The sequence below is a fragment of the Torulaspora globosa genome, chromosome 1 (assembly GCF_014133895.1).
Source record: "Torulaspora globosa chromosome 1, complete sequence".
Classification (NCBI taxonomy): domain Eukaryota; kingdom Fungi; phylum Ascomycota; class Saccharomycetes; order Saccharomycetales; family Saccharomycetaceae; genus Torulaspora; species Torulaspora globosa.
In genome coordinates this window covers 726605-747946 of record NC_050727.1, presented here as the reverse complement: position 1 = coordinate 747946, position 21342 = coordinate 726605, and the positions used below count along the sequence as shown (strand labels likewise).

At 47.5% G+C, this 21342-nt stretch overlaps 9 protein-coding genes across 9 annotated transcripts; 4 read left to right on the top strand and 5 right to left on the bottom strand.

Annotated features, from left to right (window-relative positions):
- Window positions 1-141: 141 nt before the first annotated feature.
- Window positions 142-4260, bottom strand: HSL1 (protein kinase HSL1; the record flags this gene model as incomplete). Its single annotated transcript, XM_037281372.1, has 1 exon — window positions 142-4260. One exon carries the CDS (start codon window positions 4258-4260, stop codon window positions 142-144), a length of 4119 nt encoding a protein of 1372 aa, XP_037137267.1.
- Window positions 4261-5019: 759 nt separating this feature from the next.
- APE1 (metalloaminopeptidase APE1) lies at window positions 5020-6552 on the top strand (the record flags this gene model as incomplete). The annotated part of the gene is made up of 1 exon (XM_037281371.1): window positions 5020-6552. The coding sequence occupies one exon, from the start codon at window positions 5020-5022 to the stop codon at window positions 6550-6552; it is 1533 nt and encodes a 510-aa protein (XP_037137266.1).
- A 495-nt stretch (window positions 6553-7047) lies between these two features.
- Window positions 7048-9231, top strand: HG536_0A04080 (uncharacterized protein; the record flags this gene model as incomplete). The annotated part of the gene is made up of 1 exon (XM_037281370.1): window positions 7048-9231. The coding sequence occupies one exon, from the start codon at window positions 7048-7050 to the stop codon at window positions 9229-9231; it is 2184 nt and encodes a 727-aa protein (XP_037137265.1).
- A 397-nt stretch (window positions 9232-9628) lies between these two features.
- HG536_0A04070 (uncharacterized protein) lies at window positions 9629-12253 on the top strand (the record flags this gene model as incomplete). Its single annotated transcript, XM_037281369.1, has 1 exon — window positions 9629-12253. One exon carries the CDS (start codon window positions 9629-9631, stop codon window positions 12251-12253), a length of 2625 nt encoding a protein of 874 aa, XP_037137264.1.
- An 83-nt stretch (window positions 12254-12336) lies between these two features.
- On the bottom strand, window positions 12337-13620 carry AAT1 (aspartate transaminase AAT1; the record flags this gene model as incomplete). Its single annotated transcript, XM_037281368.1, has 1 exon — window positions 12337-13620. One exon carries the CDS (start codon window positions 13618-13620, stop codon window positions 12337-12339), a length of 1284 nt encoding a protein of 427 aa, XP_037137263.1.
- Window positions 13621-13973: 353 nt separating this feature from the next.
- Window positions 13974-14747, top strand: PDL32 (putative ADP-ribose 1''-phosphate phosphatase; the record flags this gene model as incomplete). Its single annotated transcript, XM_037281367.1, has 1 exon — window positions 13974-14747. One exon carries the CDS (start codon window positions 13974-13976, stop codon window positions 14745-14747), a length of 774 nt encoding a protein of 257 aa, XP_037137262.1.
- Window positions 14748-14750: 3 nt separating this feature from the next.
- On the bottom strand, window positions 14751-16436 carry VBA1 (Vba1p; the record flags this gene model as incomplete). Its single annotated transcript, XM_037281366.1, has 1 exon — window positions 14751-16436. One exon carries the CDS (start codon window positions 16434-16436, stop codon window positions 14751-14753), a length of 1686 nt encoding a protein of 561 aa, XP_037137261.1.
- A 298-nt stretch (window positions 16437-16734) lies between these two features.
- On the bottom strand, window positions 16735-19227 carry YTA12 (m-AAA protease subunit YTA12; the record flags this gene model as incomplete). The annotated part of the gene is made up of 1 exon (XM_037281365.1): window positions 16735-19227. The coding sequence occupies one exon, from the start codon at window positions 19225-19227 to the stop codon at window positions 16735-16737; it is 2493 nt and encodes an 830-aa protein (XP_037137260.1).
- Window positions 19228-19710: 483 nt separating this feature from the next.
- NPL6 (Npl6p) lies at window positions 19711-21045 on the bottom strand (the record flags this gene model as incomplete). The annotated part of the gene is made up of 1 exon (XM_037281364.1): window positions 19711-21045. The coding sequence occupies one exon, from the start codon at window positions 21043-21045 to the stop codon at window positions 19711-19713; it is 1335 nt and encodes a 444-aa protein (XP_037137259.1).
- Window positions 21046-21342: the final 297 nt, after the last annotated feature.

Sequence of the window (21342 nt, the reverse complement as noted above, 5' to 3'; positions counted from 1 at the left end):
CGAAGAGGTTTCAGCTCTGATGATTTTTGTTATGTTTAATGCGCGCTATGTAGCAAGATTAAGATGAAATGTGATTGCTGAGTTTGAAAAATCTGTCTAGGCCATCTAAAGATGGAGAAAACTTGGTCACCATAAGGTTTTTCACGCCGCTGCCGTTTTCTTCTCTGCCTGACTTATAACTTTCGCAACATCACCATTGAAGATTTCAAAGGCACTTGCTGCATGTTGGCCTCGGCTTCTTCCTTTCCTCTTGACAGTAATGATAGTAGAAGCATCGCTTTCGATCTTGATCTTGAACTTGAAATTACCAGTGGTAAATTTGCAGTCATATTCCACTTTTTCCCGGCCCCCTCTTCTTTCACAGGTTTTTAGCAGATAGTCGATTTCATTCTTGTCAAACTCATTCAAGGTTAGCGTGTGCGCATCATCGAATGAGATTGACGTTATATGGCGTTTGACAAACTTCTGTTCATCAGACTTCTGTTTCAACCCACCAAAAATTCTACTAATCCAATTTTGCTTAGGCCGGCCGTCTCTAGACGACAAGCTTTGACTAGCTGGCTTTTGTTTGATTTCACGCTTCGGGACTGCAGCTTCAAGTGTATGGCCTTTACCTGGTTTTGCATCAAAATCATGTGGTGCAGTACTTTTGCTTTCTTGAGCCAGCGGTTCGCTAGAAGCCGGGCCGTCTTGTTCAGCCTCCTCACCGTCAAACAACATGGTCACTCTATAAGGTTGTGTAGCCCTAGGATTGCTAGAGCTGTCCTTGATGGATGTATTGGGTATATCACTTGGCCCAGAATGTTGAGCTTCCTCCTCCTCATCAATATCTTTAAACATCGCAAGCTTGCTCTCAGATCTGTGCAAAATGTAGGAATCCTTTTTGCTTGCCGCACTTGAGAATCTCTTTTGAATAACTGGCTCCAAGGTTTTCTCAGGTGAAAGCTTAAATTTGGAGATTATTTGTTCGGTCGTTTCACGGGGCAACGCTGCTGCAGAACTCTGATTATTGTTGACGTAGAGACTGACCCTCACGTTCGTTGTGGGCGGTAAAACGTTCGTGGTGTTCAAAGTATCAATTGATACAGCTTTTCGATGAATATTAGGCGATGAATCGCTTTCAGATGAAGTAACTTCTATCGAATCTGATTCTACTGGAGGATCTTCGAATATATTCATTTTCTTCTCTTCATATGTTGTTGTTGGAGTGTAAGTGAGAAGGTTGGCAGATTCTTTTTGGTATTCTGCCTGGTTGTTCTCACGATCGGCAATGACCTGCTCGGCAGAACCTCGATTCGAAATGGTGACAGCTTGAGCACTGAAAGTATTAGTCGGAATTTCCATCGCAAAGCTCATGTCTGACATTATGTCAACGTCATAACTTGCAACGGAACAATTATGACTATGATGTCCCTTACTGTTTAAGCTGTTATTTCCTCTTCTAACCGCGAGGTTCTTTCTAGAGTAATCAGTTTTTATCGTGGCTTTCCTAGATTTAGGCTTCAAGGAGCTTCTCGTTTGGGAAGCATAGCTTTCATTTACTTCATGAAGATACGCACCAAGGTCTTTGAAAGTTGCTGATGTATTGAAGCTGATGTGAGACAGATCGGAGTGATCTTTTTGAACAGCACTTGAGTGCGCCAAGAAATCCAGTTCTGAACTTTTAATATCTGCATCCATATAGCTTTCTTTCGCCGAAGGCTGCTCATGCCCGAGTGGTGATGCCAAAAAGTTGGTAGACTTGTTTTCCTCACGAAATATCGAGCCTCGAGAGTATGCCCAATCGGCGTCAGATCCTCTGCTCTTTGACCCAGAAGCTGACCGAAAGCCTCTTAGTAATGATTCTACAACATTTGAGGAAACTGGTTGGGATACATTGCGACGAGGATCCAAAGAATGAACAGGATCTGAATGCTGGCCGACAGACGACGCGCGCAATCCAGAATTCGACGACAAATCATACTCTTTCTTGATTGTTTTGTGATCCAGAATGTTACTTAAGTTCGACTTCTGAGAGATGTCTCTTTTCAGCTTGCTTCGGGGAGTTCTGGACTGGGTATGTGTATTAGTAATGTCTTGCAAAGGCATCTTAGCCATGAATTCTTTAGCCCGATTGTCGTCCATACGATCATTCGATTCGACAGATTTTTCGCTGCTGAAGAGAAAGGCTGGCCTGAAACTTTCATTGATGGACAAGAGCCCATCATCATTGAGATCCCCCCGGAAAGCGGTGTTGGAAGAGCTTGATCCCGTTCTTGCCCTACGGGAAGCGACGCTCTTATCTTCCTCTTCTTCCTCTTCTAAGATTTTGTCCAATCCGTTACCAAACAGTAGTTGCTCGCACAGGTACTCAAACCCATTGGTCGAGTCGAGAGAAGGCAGCGGAGGGAGTTGATTTGACTCGAAATCGTTATCAGTCAATACGTAGTCTTTGAGATTCAGGGATCTTTTTGAAATGGACGCTGAAGAGTACAGCGACCTCTTCGACGCGGACTTTTGTAATGTCTTTTTGGAGTTTGATCTACTCAAAGATTTCCTTGACGAAGATCTGAGCGGATCCTTGCCAGATAAGGATTTCTGTGATTGCAAAGAAAGAAGAGAGCCGCTTTTCTTGAAAGTACGGGAGTTGGATGCAGTGAACACGGGTATAGCAGGAGGGATTGAGGCAAATGGTAAAGGTAGTACTGTCTCATCATTACCTTCCTGTTCGATCACTGGCACACTAAATTCAGATTTTTGGATAAGCTTTGGAATGCCTGTATTCTCTTGACTCTCCTCCGATCCATGAGTTTTCCCTGTGGGAACATTAAAAATTTGTTCCTTGGGCTGTTCTGCGTCAGCTGGCTGTTTTTTCATATGATTCTCCTTATACTTTAGTAATAAAGCGTAAAATATCTTTTCCTCAGACATCTTTGGCTGCAGTAATTTAGCCACGATGAGCTCTCGCGCTGCCCCATGCCACAGGATTTGTAAATTATTCAAGATACTTTCATCGATATCCTTCTTTGAGGTGAATGATATGGTCTTGGACCCATAACTGTTCAATAGATGCAGGTCTGAGTTTGACTTCCCTTGAGCCATATGGTTGCCCATTGCTCTAGGTTTCTTCGGCTTCGCTACACCGTCGTATTTTACAATCAGAGGATGTGCCAGAATCTCTTCCGTAGTCAATCTTCGAGCTGGATTGACGACCAAGATTTTGGCTATGAGGTCGCGGGCTTCCGCTGAAAGATTCTGAGGCATTTGGTACTTGCCTGACTGCACTTTCAACAAAAGTTTCTTAATATTGTCATCATTGAATGGCAAATGACCAGTTAACAATGCGAAAAGTATTATACCGCAAGACCATACATCGCTTGGCCCACCATGATACGATTTGCCCATAACAATTTCTGGAGAAGCATAGTGTGGAGAGCCGCATGACGTTTGCAACAGTTTGTTGGATACTTCCAAAGCGGCCATTCCGAAATCGGCTATCTTGATTGTCTTGTTCTTCTTATCCAGCAGTAAATTCTCGGGTTTCAGATCCCTGTGACAGATGTTAAAAGAGTGACAATATGAAACGCCTTGGATTATCTGTTTGAAGTAGTGAACAGCTTCCCGCTCGCCCAATCTCCCCTTTGAGACAAGGTAATCAAAAAGTTCCCCTCCATCGACGTATTCGAGAACCAGATACAACTCAGCCTTATTTTCCCACACCTCGTAGAGCCCTAGGACGTTCGAATGAGATATAAGTTTCATGATGACAATCTCACGTTCTATTCCGTATGAATTCGAAGCGACAGTACTATGTCCAGCATTATTGTAGTTGTTCGCTGTCGTATTCAACGTGGTAGAGGCGTTAGAGCAGTTTGAAGCATAGGACACTGAAAGCGTTGAAGAGACTTCGTCCTTGGACTGTAGATTATTCCTCTTGGGCACGATCTTAATTGCAGCCAATTGTCCGGTCTGCATGTTCTTTGCCAAGCGCACTCTACCTGAGGAGCCTTTTCCCAGCGTTTTGCCTAGCTTCCAAGGCCCCACAGTGTCCCGTGACTTTCTCTTGGACGATTTGGTGGTAGTACTAGTGCTTAAGATGGAATCTGGCTGCGAGAGCCTCTTTGTCGCATCGTTCACTGACTGTACCACCCGCTCTAATTGAGTCGGTGAAACTTTGGTAGTTCCAGCGACCTTCAACATGGCATTCCTCGCCGCTTTCTTAGCCACAGACGACGAGTGGCTACTCTTGGCAGCGGTTCTCTTTGGCGTCCCACCGGCCATCTATCAAAAAGGCAAGACTTTGATTTAAATGAATGAATGAATAACAGTTGGTATTATAGCAATCTGTATAGCAATCCTGCCACCGAGCCACTCTATGAGAATCCTATCGATCTTGAATCAACTAACACATAGAGATGGTAAGACGGATAAACTGTTTATACTTCATGCTCGATCTCATACCATGGAATTATCCATCAACATGACACGATCCTGTCAGATCTCACTGCGACGCGAAAAATACGGTATATCTTTTTTTTCGTGTTCCTTAAAACATGTCTGGGTTGCAAATCTTGGCAAGAACAGAATGCCCATTAGAATCCATCCATTTAATCGCACCTAATGAGCTGCCCTGGTTTCTGAATTTAGACCTTTGCTTCTTGTCATTCTTTCTTCCCTATCCATCATGGCACCATTCTTTTATGAAATCAACTTTGAGTAGCCTCTTGGCAGAGTCAAATGAAAGCTAAGCAGTCGCCGTGACTGATTAACGCTGACGCTGACCTTAGATATCAAAGCCGCCATCTGTCAGACTCAATAATGACTATCTAGTATCTATTTCGAATCCCCGTCCATAGATCTTTCACACTTCTTGCTGGTTTGTTGATAAGTTCCAAGATCATATCTCACGAGGCGTACAAGGGGTCAGCGGCTGGGTGCTGTCTTTACGAGCTAAACAGATATAAAGAGTGGCAAATGTGGGTCCATTGGGTCAATTGGGACTCTTCGAGCTGCTAGCTTCAAGATTATAGCTATATTAAAATGTCGGATCAACGTGAGATTGTGGAGCAGCTGAGGAAAACCTTGCAATTGCTAGACGCTGGAAGTAATGTGAGGTCAAATAATGAGCCTGGCGAGAAGGCTTGGAAGGAAATCCACCCTTCCTTTGAGAAGTTGGAAGAGTATTCAAAGGACTACATCGAGTTTACCTACGAGAACCCTACTACATACCATCTCATTGAGTATTTCGCACATGAGCTAGAAAAAGCAGGGTTTGAGTACCTGAGTGAGAAGGAATCATGGGGCGAGAGGGTCAAGAACTCTTCGAACAGAAAGTTCTATACTTCGAGAAACGGTACCAATTTATCTGCTTTCATTGTAGGTAAAAAATGGGAGCCAAGTAAAGGAGTCGGAGCCATAGGAGCTCATGCAGACGCTCTGACTGTCAAGTTGAAGCCCTCTTCCTTGAAGGATCACGTTGAAGGATTTGATCTGCTTGGGGTTGCCCCGTACGGCGGCACTCTAAACAATCTGTGGTTTGATAGGGATCTTGGCATTGGCGGTCGTGTCTTGTACCGGGAAGCTCCCAACGGGAGCATCAAAAGCAAGCTAATTAACTCTGCGCCACAGCCAATCGCCAAGATTCCCAGTTTGGCCCCACATTTTGGGTCGCCAGCTGAGGGACCTTTTGATAAGGAGGACCAGGCAGTGCCCGTTGTGGGATATGTCTCTGACGATACACCTGGTCCAGATGCTAATGACATCGAGAAGTCTTCGCCCTTGTACGGGAAACACTGCCTAAACTTCTTGAGATACGTTGCCAAATTGGCAGGCTTGAAGGTTTGCCAATTGGTTCAGTTGGATCTGGACCTATTCGATGTACAAAAGGGTGTCATCGGTGGTATCAAGGACGACTTCCTGTTTGCACCTCGTCTCGATGATAGATTGTGTTCTTACGCCTCGATGAGGGCCCTGCTAGAAAGCTCTGCAGACCTGGACGTCGACTCCATGGACACCTTCGTCAACGTAACACTGTTCGACAACGAAGAAATCGGATCTTTGTCAAGACAAGGCGCCAGAGGCGGTCTGTTCGAGTCTGTCGTCGGCCGCGTGACAGCCTCACTACAAGGCAACTCGGTGGACATGCGTGCGCTCTTTGCCAACTCCATCACCCTCTCCGCAGACGTCAACCACATGTTCAACCCCAACTTCCGCGAGGTGTACATGAAGAACCACTCACCAAAGCCAAATGTTGGCATAACCCTATCGCTGGACCCCAATGTTCACATGGCTACCGATGTCGTGGGAACAGCTTTTGTCGAAGACCTGGCCCGCTCCAACGGCGACAAGGTGCAGTATTTCCAAATCAAAAACAATTCAAGATCGGGCGGCACTATCGGACCCTTCATCGCTGCTCAAACCGGCGCCCGCACCGTCGATCTCGGCATAGCCCAGATGGCCATGCATAGCATCAGAGCAACCACCGGTTCCAGGGACATCGGCCTAGGTGTCAAGTTCTTCAGAAACTTCCTGCAGAACTGGAGACCCGTTTACGACAAATTCGGCGATCTGTGAATACCAGCTAAATCACCCAAAATTTCTATTTTTATCTGCGGTTGATGCATCTTTCGGCAGTGAAACTGTGAAACGTTTCTGGAGAAATTGCAGCCTAGCAATCGCACCGCCCATCGAAAACTCTGCTCAAGCCTCTTTGCCGTTGACTTTTCCAAAACGGGAGGTTGTTTCTCGTCCAGTGGGACGATCTGACGCGAAACTTGAAAGATATATATTATGAGAAAACTTGTAAACCGACTCACTCTGAAGGGATATATATCCAGCTCTTATCTATTGCAAGCGGGCAAGATTACTAATTAGATCAAGACCACCTCTTCTATCCTTAGTTTTCTGAGCTTTTCTATACTCTGTGTTCTTTGAACAAGATCTGATATTAGAAGCGTTCGGTATAGAAAAAAGAGGCAGGGACCAATTTTAAGACGATATAACGCGGAGCCAGGATTGTACCTAGGATTATAGAAAAGATTTAACTCACTCTCGGTGGCGCAGCGTATCATGTGTGGTATTTTTGGGTATTGTAACTATCTAGTTGAGAAATCAAGAGGTGATATCATTGACACGCTTGTTGAAGGTTTGCAAAGATTGGAGTACAGGGGATATGACTCTACCGGTATAGCTATCGATGGGGACGAACTTGACTCCACGCTTATCTACAAGCAGATCGGTAAAGTGAGTGCTTTAAGGGAGGAAATTGCTGAGCATAAACCAAAGAGGGACGTCACTTTCTTGTCACACTGTGGTATTGCTCATACCAGATGGGCTACCCATGGTGAACCGAAGCAGATCAATTGTCATCCTCAAAAGTCTGATCCGAATTGCGAGTTTGTGATTGTTCACAACGGTATTATCACCAACTACAGAGAGCTGAAAACTTTGTTGTTGAACAAGGGTTACACTTTTGAGAGTGACACCGATACTGAGTGTATCGCTAAGTTGTTCAAGCATCTGTATGACACAAATTTGGAGAATGGTCATGAGCTGGACTTCCACGAATTGACTAAACTAGTGTTGTTGGAACTCGAAGGATCTTATGGGTTGCTTTGCAGATCTGCTCATTATCCAAACGAAGTCATAGCTACTAGAAAGGGATCTCCGCTGTTGATCGGTGTCAAGTCTGAGAAAAAGCTCAAAGTTGATTTCGTGGATGTCGAGTTCCCCGATGATAATGCTCAACCGGAGACTCCGCTGGTCAGTGAGAGAGCTAACGGAGCAACAGCAAATGGAAACAGCGTGAGGACCCTAAACGGAAGCGGTAAGAAACGGTTATACGATCACGAAGATAGAGGCAATAGCAACTTATTGCCCATTGCCGCAAACGAATTCAATTTGAGGCATTCTCAATCGAGAGCTTTCTTGTCGGAAGATGGGACACCTAATCCAGTCGAGTTTTTCCTCTCGTCGGATGCTTCCTCGGTCATTAAACATACAAAGAAGGTTTTATTCTTGGAGGACAACGATATAGCCCACATCTACGATGGTGAGATTCATATTCACAGATCAAGAAGAGAAGTGGGCGCCTCTATGACTAGATCTATCCAAACTTTGGAAATGGAATTGGCGCAGATTATGAAAGGAGAGTACAATCACTTTATGCAGAAGGAAATCTTTGAACAACCAGAGTCCGCTTTCAATACCATGAGAGGAAGAATCGATTTTGAGAAGGGCACAGTTATGTTAGGTGGACTGAAAGCGTGGTTGCCTGCAATCAGAAGAGCTCGTAGGTTAGTTATGATCGCCTGTGGTACTTCCTATCACTCCTGTCTGGCGACTCGTGCAATCTTCGAAGAGCTGTCGGAGATACCCGTTAGTGTGGAATTGGCCTCAGATTTTCTTGACAGAAAGTCCCCCATCTTCAGGGACGACATTTGTGTTTTCGTCTCTCAAAGTGGTGAAACTGCTGACACTATGCTCGCGCTTAACTACTCGCTTGAGAGAGGTGCTCTCACTGTTGGTATCGTCAACAGTGTTGGTTCTTCAATCTCTAGAATAACTCATTGTGGTGTTCATATCAATGCAGGCCCCGAAATTGGTGTTGCATCCACCAAGGCTTACACATCACAGTATATCGCTTTGGTAATGTTTGCATTATCCCTTTCAGATGACAGAGTCTCGAAACTGGAGAGAAGACAAGATATCATACGGGGCTTGAAAATGATTCCTGAACAAATAAAGGAAGTACTAAGCTTGGAGCCACAGATCAAGGCTCTCTGCGAGAAGGAATTGAAGGACCAAAAGTCCCTTCTTTTGTTAGGCAGAGGTTACCAGTTTGCTTCTGCATTGGAGGGTGCTTTGAAGATCAAAGAAATATCCTACATGCATTCCGAAGGTGTCTTGGCCGGTGAATTAAAGCATGGTGTCTTGGCCCTAGTCGACGAGGATCTGCCAATTATCGCTTTCGGTACCAGAGACTCACTGTTCCCCAAGGTTGTCTCCTCCATTGAACAGGTCACGGCAAGAAAAGGCCAGCCCATCATTATCTGCAACAAGAACGATGAGGCTTGGGAGAAAAAGAGCGCCACTACCAAGATGGTCACTTTGGAAGTACCATTAACAGTCGACTGTCTACAGGGTTTACTGAACATCATCCCCCTACAGCTAATTTCATACTGGCTAGCGGTAAACAAAGGCATTGATGTGGATTTTCCAAGAAACCTGGCTAAATCTGTCACCGTCGAATAAATTTTTTTCTTCCAAAAATCTATCTGCCGTTTTACCATTATTATTTCTTCCTTTCTTATGCTTTGATTACAACTAATCTTCAAGGCAATTAGATAACTGCGAATTAACTGCGTACCTAATCATCATTTAGTTTTAATTTCAAGACACCAAAATTGAGAATTATCGATATTTATACTGCAATATTCTTTGCATCTCTTGTCGTGTCAGCCTTTCTCGAGAAACCAAGTTCGCCCAGGGGCACGCACTGTCTGGCGCGAGTCGGGAAAGTGGTTGACGTTAAAGGAAGACCGAAGTTAGAGCAATTGGGCAGACTAAGCAGGTCGTAATCATTCGTAATTAGGTCAATTAGCTGTGATCTCAAATCAGACTGCAGTTAAAGACTGCAATTGCGCAAAGAATGTTTTCCAGACGTAGGTTATCGCGAGATACAGAGCAACCAACGAACGCCAGTGCGCTTGCAGCTGCTTCTGCTGTTGGAAAAGCACTAAATTCCAATGGAACGACCGTCGATAGGAGTAAAATTCCCGAATATAATCGTTCTCCTTCACTTGGGAGCTCTAGAAGGAGCTCGCTTCAACTGGACGGGCCACTAGGCAATAGAAACAACGGCTCGAGCAGAACGGGTAGTCCAGATGAAAACATTATAGATGGGATAAGAAGAAGAACTTCCGTAAAGAGCACTAACCCGCGCTCGAATAGCTCTACGCGGTCTCGCAGCCTTCAGGGCCCAGGTGGTTCTGCAGGAAGGAAGAGATCGCTGAGGAATGGAGCGGAGGACTGTAATGTGGATCCACAAACTGTGTTCAAGGAATTTGGTGATCAGAAAACCGCCGCATTCGTACAGCAGTCGGGAAACGAGAAACCTGTAACCATTAAGAAATATATTCCGACGTCTCATGGGTTGGTGGCCGTAGAGGTTCCTATTGAAGAACATTTGGAACAGCAAAAGAGACGCTTCTCACATTTGAGACGTTCTAGTTCGTCCAATTCACTCTCCATAGCACGCCAGAACTCCCTAACCAGAAGAGCAACCTTGGAATCGCAGGCTAAATCGCAAGAAAGAAGACACTCGTCCTTGACAAACAGTTCATTTAGGTCGCCATCTTACCGGTCGCGACAGTCAGACAATCAGCCACTAATTCGGACGCATATGCCAGAGGAAACAGAACAGGAGCTTACGGAGGATATCATAAGACCTCTGCGAATTCCACGAGATGAATATGTCAAAAAGACCACAGAAGTTGATTCTTTAAATCACAACGGGCAGGGTTCAAGTCGTCAGCTGGAAACAGAAATACAGCATGTTGACGATAACGTTATAATGCAAGAAGAGCAATCTGAATCGGAAATAACCGTCAATGAAAAATTGGCTCCAGCGGCAGCGGAGCTGTCGTTGAATCCTCCGCAAGAGGCCGGCCCTTCAAAAGCTCGCGATCATTCTGAGAAGCCCAACATTGCCGTAGAGAAGGAAATTCAAATAATGGCGCAGTCTGATGCCCCTGCGCCTGAGAACCTTGGTCAGGCAGACAGGACTGATTCAGAACCAAGGAACGATTCTGAAGATGATTTGTTCGATGCATCCGACAATGTTGAAACAGAGCACGCAGAGGACTCGACAAAGCCAGCCCAGTCTGGCGCAGAGCCACCTCGCGCGTCCAGCCTCGCTCAACATTTGCGGGCATTGAATCCTTATCTAAATCAGCCAGAGGCTGCTTCATCTGCTAAGACTGAAGAAGGGGACGCGCAAGTCTCCTCGAAACCGGATACAAAGAACTTGTTCAAAGTTCCCTCGCCCATGAAGTCTGCACTCAAGAAAACCAATACTCAGTCAAGTGCTGCATCTTCGATTTATTCAGAGAGCTCACCGGCGAATCAGGCTTATCTATCGCTAACTACTGCTGAAAACACAAGATTGAACGCCAAACTAGCTAGTTCTGAGAACCTTGTCCAGAGGCAAAACTCTAAGCATCAAACCAGACCGTACTCAGTAGCAAATCCACCGAATTATGGATCAACTTCACCTTCGCCCAGAGAGAGTGCTAAAGCTAAGCGTCATTCGACCGTGCAAAAGTCTGCAGGAGAAAATAGACAGTTTGCATACAGGCCAAACAGTGAGCAAACGACGAATCATGCAACGGCTGCAGCTAGAACATCAACGTCTATCAACAAAGCGAGAAAGGACTTCGTAAAAAGGAAACCTTTTGAACATATTAATAATAAGAACGATATGACGAAGAAGGAAAACCGTAAATCCAAAGAGGTTCCCGACAGCGTGTTGTATCCCAAGGAACCACCTCAGAAGAGATCAAGTTTTGAGAAGATCAGAAACCAGGAAGTACATCTTGGCTTTAAGAAACTGTCACTGAGAGATGAAAAAATGCTCGAAGCCGATTTTGATCAAAATAATTACACTAATGGTAGTCGGTCCGGCATACCGACAACCCCAAAGAAGCAAAATGCTGCTTTGTCTTCACAGGAAGCTAACCTAGCGTTTTTAGAGAAAAGTGGTTGGAAATCAAGATTTCATGATTCGGATTCGGATGATGATTCGATGCCTTTCACCGGCAGCAGCCAAACAAAGCAAGCAACATCCATAGGAACCCACTCAGAGGGCCCTGCTGGTGCTTCCAAGGGATTCTCGCTGTTCAAGAACAAGGGTAAAGCACAAAATGGTACAACTGCCATGCAGCAACCGGCACAACCACCATTCATGGAGGGAGAAGCATCTCTATCTAACGCTACGCCAAACAAGGTCAACAAGAAATGGAGTAAGCTTTCTCTCAGGTCTTCGAGCACCACCGACGCATATGATTCAAAAAGCGAAAGTTTAAACAAATCAGCAGCTCAAGAGAAGAGATATCACAGTAATTCAAAAGTAGAAGGCTTTGATCATGGCGGTATGAAAGCAAGGACGACGGGAGAAAATCTGCTAGCCCCCTCTGACGGCAATAACCAGGCGGTCAAGAAGAAGAAGACGTTCGGTACAAAACTCAAGAAGTTATTCGGAAGAGAAAAATACTAGGTTCAGAATTCAATAGCCAATACACTTTACACTACTTTATAAAGGTCACTTGGCCGGTGGAAGACTGGTGATGCGTAGAGATTTTAGCGAGCCGTCTTGGAGACCGCTTTCAATGCTTTACAAACGTACTCGATATTTTGATCGTTGACCCCACTCAAGGACAATCTGCCGTCGGCAGTCATGTATACTGAATATTTAGTCCTCAGCAAATCGACCTGTTTCGAGCTCAGTCCCGTGTAGTAGAACATGCCATGTTGATGCTCGAAATCCGTGAGCGCGGGCCATCCGAGCAACTCATGCATGTCGCTCCTCACCTGGTTTAGTCTACTGACCATGAACGCGACATCCTTGTACCATTGCATGCGCAGAAAAGGCTTAGAAAGCACAAGCGTTGCCACGCGAGAGCCGTAGCCGGGGGGCGACGAGTAGGCGCTTCTGACAATCTGCTTCAGCTGCGAGTCTACCTTTTCCCTCGTGCCCGAGTCGTTTGGCGGCACCACCACGCTCAGCGATCCCACTCTTTCGCCGTAGAGGCCCATGTTCTTGGCAAACGACTGGCAAAGAAACAATCCATTCGGCCAGCAGTCGTACCGGGACTCGTCCAGGCACATGCGCAGCACGTACGCGTCCTTGGGCGGGTTCCCCGACTCGAGGCCCTGGTACGCCATGTCTATCACGGGGATCATCTGCAGCTCGTGGATCGTATCCAGGATTCTGCGCCACTCCTCCCTCGTCGGATCCGCCCCGGTCGGGTTGTGGCAGCACGCATGCAGAACGATAGCGTGCCGCTTCGCGCGGTCGCTCCGGACCTGAGAGCGGAGCAGATCCAGCCACTCGTCCACCACCAGCCGGCCGTCGCGGTAGTACGGGTACGCCCTGATGTCCGCGAACCCGTTGCTCCTGAACACGTTCCAGTGGTTGGGCCACGACGGCTGCGGGACCCACACCGTCTGCGCCAGGAACAACGCCAGCAGCTTCGACGCCACCGCCAGCGCCCCGGTCCCGCTCAGCGTCTGCGCAAAGCTCACCCGCTGCTGCCGCACCAGCTGCGGCCCGGACCCGGGACTCGACTCTCCAAACAGAAACCCGAGCACCTTCTCGCTGTACTCGGGACACCCGGTGATCGGCAGGTACGACAGGTCGGTGTTCAGCTCCACGTCCTCGTCGATCTGCCTCTGCGCCATGGCCACCGACGGCAACGTCGTCACCTGACCCCACGAGTCCTTATACACTCCCACCGTAAGATTCACCTTATTCCTGCAACTGTCGCTAGCAAACTGCTCTGTGAGCCCGAGAATCCTGTCTGGGGCTGCCCGCGGTATCGCTTCGATACCAGACACTAGCCATCTGCGAAACAGCAACTGCATAGCTTCACGTCCCGAGAACGTCCAGGATAAAATCAATCGTCTGATGCAAAACCAGCACCGCAAACGCAACGAACGTGAACCTGACCTTGTACTTGTCCACCCGGTAAAGAGACGCCTCTTCTTCCCTGCCAACTTCCAAAACCCTCCACATCGTCCAAATTTTTCTGCCTGCTACCAGTCCCGGCGTCGTCTGCGATCAACGCTGCTCGACGGCTCAACCCACTGGACCAGACCCCTAGAGGCGTAGACAATGACTGTCAACTTGCTTGCAGGTTGCCTGGTATTTATACCTTGTCGACGTCAAAAAGAAACCGTCAAAGTTGGGGTAAACGTTGTAGCTTGTGCCAGGTCGAATGGACGGGAGGCTGGCTAGGATAGTTCTGTGCGACACCAGCGAAGCCGTCTGCGACGGCTGGCGTAGAATGCTGACGTCCCGCTGCGGGGACCTCAGCGTGTCGGTGTACCATGGCACGCTGGGAGCGCTTCTGGAGCGCGAGTGCGGTGGCTCGGTCGCCGTGGTGTCGCCGGGGAACTCGTTCGGGTTCCTTGGCGGCGGGTTCGACCAGGCGTTGTGTCAGCAGCTTGGCGGAGAGCCGTTTGAGACCTGGTTCAGAGCTAAGCTCCACGAGCGGTACTATCCCGTCGGGAGCGCGACCGCGGTGGAGCTTGGCGGCGGGTTTTCGTGTGGAGCGGTGCGGTACGTGGTGCATGTTCCGACGATGGTAGCGCCTTGCCGATCTGTTTACGATCGTCGCAGGTGTGTGGCAACTGGCTACTCGCGCGTGTTTGATGCGATGTGGAACGCGTTGGTGAGCTGTCCGGCGGACGTGCAGACGCTGGTGGTGCCCGGGCTGGCGACAGGCTACGCTGGGGTGCCCTCGGAGGTCGCCTGCAAGAGCATGGTGTTTGCGTTGCGGGTGTTCGCACTGCCGGCGAAGCTGTTCTCGCGCGAGCTGCAGAACGTGCTGATCATGCACTTCCTGGGGTGTGGTTACGGCGGGTTCTTTGGCGAGAGGTCTTTGCGCGAGTGCGAGAGATGGGGGATCAGCGTCGAGGCGCTGCAGCGGTTCGACGCGAGCCGCGACAGCATCGAAGACATCCTGCCGGCGGTCGAGCTCTATGTATAACGGCTACGTAGTTTTTGGAACTGTTCTGATGAGGAAGCAGGACGCGGCGAGGCCCGCGATCGCCAGCCCGATGTTGGGCCAGAAGGAGACTTGGAACGCCGTCCGGTAGACGGCAAGCAGGCCTCTGAGGATCTTGGGCGGGAAGTGCGATCTCAGGTAGCTGGTGTCGCTCAGCAGCTCGTAGTACTCGTCGGCGGTGAAGTCGTAGGACACGCCGTCGGAGTGGAACATGTAGTGCCACAGCGAGCGGGCGAGACTCTTGTCGAAGATAACGAGGGTCAGCGAGGCGCCTAGCACGTTGCCGATCGACCTCCACAGGTAGAAGATGCCCGTCATGGTGGCCTGCTGCGACTTTTCGATCGAGAAGACGATGCTGACCAGGGTCGCCACGAGCAGGCACGCGTAGCCGAAGCCGACCAGCACGCTGTCGAGCACAAACAGGATCTTCCAGGAAAACGACTGCGAGGCGAAGCGGACGGCAGCCGCAGCGACGGAGTGCTCCCCGTGCGTGGAAAGCGCAGGCTCCACGATGCTGACCAGGTAGTAGTTCGCTGTCAGGCCGAGTAGCTGGAACGCGATGCCGAACAGAACTATCAGATAGGCGCAGCGGTCCAGCTGCATCTTGCTGTGGCGCAGGACGTATCCCGCCGCCAACGAGCCAGCGGCGACGGCAATGGACGGGAAGATCAGAAATAAACCCGTCTGCGTGACGCTGATGTCGTGGATCAGCTGCAGGTAGATGGGAGATCTGAAAATGTCACCAAAGATGATAAAGGAGGAGCAAACCGTGGCCACGGAGGCCAGCCCGAAGGAACCGCTCAGTAGCTTGAAGGGCAAGATTGCCTCGGTGGCAAAGCACAATTCAACCCAGAGGAAGAGGGCAAAAGCCGCACCGGTGAGCACGGCAAGGGCTTTCTTGTTCAAATCAGTGGAGCAGATAAGTAGCAAACCACATATGCTCAACGCCAATGTCAGAGAGCCTAGAAAGTCGATACGCGACAAGTTCTTGCGAGTAAACCTGTAGCGGACCGGAGGAACGTGGCTTAACTTGATGTTTACGTTTTTGAAAGCCAGGATGGCGCTCAACAGAATGACTGGCACTTGGATGCCAAAGATGGCCCTCCAGCCAACGGTGTCTATGAACAGTCCTCCGATCGGGGCGCCTAGCATTTGACCCAATCCGAACACAATATTGGCGTAGCCTTGGTAGATACCGCGCTCCTTCGCGGTACAGATGTCACTCACAGTGATGCTACTGCAAGCATTGATTCCACCGCCGCCAATACCGCAAATTGCCCGGGCAACGGCAAACTCAGTCACATTTCGAGCAAAGCAGGTGAGAAGACAACCCAGTCCAAAGAACGTGTAGGCAGTCAAAAGGGCAAACTTTCTCCCTGTCACATCAGAAAGCTTGCCGTAAAGCGGCTGAAACGCAGTGTTGGTTAACAGAAAGCTGGTCGCAATCCATTGCTTCCTGTCAGATTCAGCAAACTCTTCAGCGACCCTGTTCATAATGTTCGCAACGACTGTGCCGTCCAGAGAACTGATGAAGCTTCCCAGCCATAGCGAAGTTAAAATGGGTAGCTTGGGCAACGCCAGATTGTGTTTGTGATACTCGACCTCGAGGTCACCGATTTCCTCTTGTTCTGGGATTGGTAACAAGCTGGTTGTCTCATCCAGTGGTTCCATCCTGCCAAAGGCTCACCGCTTTAATGCTTTCCTGATGAATTGCGATTGACCAGAACAAATTCAACGCACACAATAGAATCACAAGCTTAAATCGTCAAGACACAAGTTTCTTGCTTCTTAAAGTACTCTTGATACTCGTTATCAACTATCGCTGGCTGAACGAGCCTTCGGAAGTTAAGACCCGAGACACCGATAAGATCGTCAACAAATCATAGAATGTAAGGTATTAAATCAAGTATTTACATGTCTGCGATGCTGCCTATATATACACACGGTGAGAGTAGTTATCTTCGGTCGATCATCGTAGATCAGCTTCGGTCTCATTCCGATTCTCATAATGTTTCCTGTCATCCTGCTCTGATTTCTTAATCCTCTCAGTTTCGGTCTCATTTAGATACTTATCGAACGCATCGTTCCTTTCTGGGAAGGGACGCTTGCCCAGCATATTAATCATGTCTTCTCTGGTCAAGACTTCTTTCTTGAGTAAGAGCTGAGCAACTTTCTCAAGCTCTTGGGCTTTTTCTTTCAGCAGTCTTGTACATCTATCATGACATTCTTGAATGACTCGGTAGACCTCCTCATCGATGATCGTTCCGGTTTCTTCTGAGAACGGTTTTGTGAGATCTGTATCATCCCTTTTCTTGTAGTTGATCCAGCCAATCTTCGGACTCATTCCGAGTTCGGTGACCATCGCAGTCGCCATGCGGGTCACCTTCTTTAGATCGTCAGAGGCACCGCTGGTTACGCTGCTGAAATGCAGCTCTTCAGAGACTCTCCCGCCTAAAGACATGGTGATTCTATCTCTCAACTGCTGCTCAGTTAGAAGATATATGTCACCTGGTAAGTATTGGGCATAGCCAAGAGCTCCCTGGCCACGAGGAATAATACTCACTTTCAGCAACGGGTCCGCAAATTCTAAAAACCAACCACAAATGGCGTGGCCAGCTTCATGGTAGGCCACGACACGTTTCTCCTCAGGAGACAATAACTTCGATTTCCTCTCTACTCCTCCGATGACTCTTTCCACGGCCTGCTCAAAATGCTCCAGTTTCACTGAATGAGAGTTACCTCTTGCGGCAATCAGCGCAGCCTCATTGCAGACGTTTGCAATGTCAGCGCCAGAAAACCCAGGAGTCAAAGCCGCCAGTCTATTCTTCAAGTCGTAAATATCTCCGGCCAGTTTTATTTTCTTCATATGAACTTCAAAAATCGCTTGTCTTCCAGAAAGCTCCGGCTTGTCAATATTCACATGCCTATCAAATCTCCCCGGTCTTAGTAAAGCTTTGTCCAAAATGTCAGGTCTGTTGGTACCCGCCAACACGACAACGTGGTCAGCAGGCGTAAAGCCGTCCATTTCGACCAATAGCTGGTTCAACGTGTTTTCCCTTTCATCATTAGCACCCGAAATGTTACCCTTCTGCCTTGCTTTACCAATAGCATCGATTTCATCAATGAATACCATTGACGGTGCGTTCTCTCGTGCAGTCTTGAATAAGTCCCGTACTCTTGAAGCACCAACACCAACAAACATCTCAACAAACTCCGAACCGGATACGAAGAAAAAGGGGACACCCGCTTCTCCAGCAGTTGCTTTGGCCAATAACGTCTTACCGGTACCCGGAGGACCAGAAAGAATGGCTCCTCTTGGAATTTTAGCGCCCATTTTTTCGTATCTCTTAGGTTCTTTCAAGAAACTAACGAATTCCATAATTTCCTCCTTGGCCTCGTCACAGCCTGCGACGTCTTTGAACTTCACCTTAACATCGGTTTCAGTGTTAAATCTTTTGGCTTTGGAGCGGCCCATACCAAAAATACCTCCTCCGCTGGCACCGGAAGCAGATGCCGATCTGCGAGTCAACCATATGATACCTGCAATCATCAGAGCTGTTGGTAGTATCTGGAACATAGCGCGTGCCCAATTCCCCTCTTGCACGTAAACAACTGGTACTCTGAAATCGTTGGCAATACCAATTTGATCTTGAGCCTTTTGCAGCTTCTTCTCAAAGCTTTCAACTGAACCGATCGTGAAGAAGTAATAATCATGGCCCGCATTTTCAGGTTGGTTCTTACCTGCTTCGTTGAGTAAGACTTTAACAAACGATTTGTTCACAACCACCAATTTCGAGACGTGGCCTCTCGCCAGTAGCTTGCAACGGAAGTCTTGCCACGTTATCTCTTTTGGTTCCTCTGCTGCGTTAAAGATGTTCAGCACGAAAGAAAGCAACAGGAAGGTTAATCCAAGCTGAAACAAGCCAATGTTATTGGAGGTAGAAACGTTAGGGTTATTGAGAGACTGCTTGAACTTCTCCTCCTCAGCTTTTCTGTTCTCGTTCATCCTCCTATGCAAATCTTCCGCTTCTTTCGATTGTCTGGATTGGAAATTGAAAGGATCTTGATTTTTATTTGATTCATTTTCTTCGTCCACTTGCTTCTGCCTTGCTTGCTGCCTCGCAATCGTCTCCTCTAGTCGTTTGATCTCTTTGTTTATTTTATTTTGGCGCTCCTGCCAGTTGCCACCAAGGCCGCCTTTTTTAGCTTCTTCAATAAATCGGTTCATCTCCTGCTTTAAAGATTCAAGATCCTTGTCTGTCGCGTCCTCATTGCCATCCTGCCTGTTATTATCTTTCCCTTGATGGTCACCGCTAGGATTATCATTCTTCAAGTGTAAAGGTCTGATCGAGTGAAAGCTTTTGAAATTCGAGCTCAGATTTGTCACCAATATTCTAGAGCAGGGAGTGCTGAATGTCCTCCTAGCCACAACCTTTGTGTGGGGCCACAAAAGACTCAGCATCTAAAACAAACCCGTCAGTCAGTAATGTGTGGTAATTTCACCGAGAACCGCTTCGACACCTCCTTAATCTATGAAAGTCTGGCGGGATGATATGACTATTGCGCCTATCTGAGAAGATTGATGTGATCTTGCTGAAACTAGGATCCAATCACTACGTAGTAATCAGTATTAACCCATCTTCATAAGCAGTTAGTCTGGTGGCTGGAGAGACCTGATCCTAGTTCGGTCCGCCGTCCTTGGTGATGGAAATCTTCATAATACAATAATGTAAGTATATAAGATGTTCTGTGTATAGAACAAAGAAGCAGAATTATCTTGATCTGCAAGCTAAGACGCTGTATGGCATGCGAGGGAGCCATTGAGCGTTCAGAAGATCATCAACGTTTTGCTTTTTAGTTTGTACCCTCGGGACTCCTTGAAAACAATTTTTTTGCAACAACGGCTCAAGAATTCGAACATATTGTTAGTTTAATTCATCCATAATCACAGGCCTCTTTCAAACTTCTGCTGTTCTAGAATAGCTGCCAGCACTTCTTCGCTGACAGTGCCGTCGAATATTTCTAATGGGATTTCTGATAGACCAGTTTTGTTTCTTGTCAAATCAGCATCGCTAATCTTTGTTTCGTAGACGACCGAACATTCTTCGCGTCTTTCCTCTGTCGTCAACGGTTTTCTACAGGTCTTTAAAATCTTGGAAGCTTGTGTGGACTGTGGTAAGTGTAAAGTGTTAGTGTAGGGGTCCCTTAGACCTTGACGTTCTATCAGCAGGATTCGGACCCTGTCATAATACATGTCGCTGTTGAACCTACTACAAGCCGCCGCATGCTGATAGAGCCAGTTCGTCGCATTTATTTTGTTCGCACCCGCTGTCGATGCACCCCCGTTGTGATGATTTTGATGCCGCTTATCGAAAAACTCGACTGCATTCTTGGCTGGATTCACGGAACTTTCTGCATAATCAAATCCATCGAAACCGCGAAGGTTTCCCTTTCTCATTGGTTCTCGAGCATATGTTCCTTCAACAACTCGGCCTTCCTGACGCAATCTTGTGGCATAGTAGTCGTCAGTAATATTCTTACCACCAACTATAATCTTGGCTCCAAATTCCTTGAACACACTTCTGGCAGTGACCAGCGCAATTTGTCTGCTGCGATAGGAGTACGGTAAAACACCGCGGTCGATTAAATCATTCTTCTGTTCTTGCGATAGGATAAACTTGTAAAGGTTGGGATGGTACTGAAAGAAAAGGTACGAATCCCTAAATCCTACAGCTCTTGCAGGCTCCGTTGACAGCATATATCTACGCTTACCTTTGTCAGATAGCGTGAAGGAACGTACCAAGAATTGTCTGCCACCTAAAAGATTTCCGTCTCGGTTTATCTTAGTCTCACCCTCGGGATCATCGGGAAGGTCATATTCTTCATTGATAACAGGAAGCGGCATCCCTGATTCATCCACTGGGTAAGAAAGACGCGGCCTCTTGATGTTCAAGAAGCCAGGAGCCGTCGAACCACTGCGTGATGCCTCAGTCTCAGATCGATTATCGTCCTGAGAGGCTTCTCGGCTCTTCCTCTTGCTCGGCCTTCCTCTCCTCGCAACTGGTGGTATTTGACCTTCTGTATGCACTACTACATTTGTTTCATTTTCTTCCTCGTCTTCGATATCATCTTCTTCGTGGTAATCATCAGCATCATCGTCGTCATCCCGTATATCTAAATCTTCGGTATCAATGTGGTAGTTGGGCCTTTCACTGCCTGATCTTGACCGAGCTGGAAGTCTGTCACCAACCGCTGGACTTTGGCCCAATTCTTCTGACATGGCTACTGCTCTTCTTGTCTGGTAGCAGCAGGTGTTCTCCACGATACGCCCTCTTTTTGTCAACTTCGTAGTAGATGGAATCTCTTCGTGCAAAGTTATAAAATCAAACGTCACAAATTACTGACACTTCGAATTTAAAAGTGTTTTAACTCGTTAACGACAGTGGTCCCGTTTTATCCAGAAAACAACCGAGCCTCCAGGTTGTGGTGGTAAGTGGCCGACAGCGAGTCGTGACATTGATCTGGGAGTAAGTCGAAAGTCGATATATAGAGTTACGGCTGTTTTTGATCTTCAGTT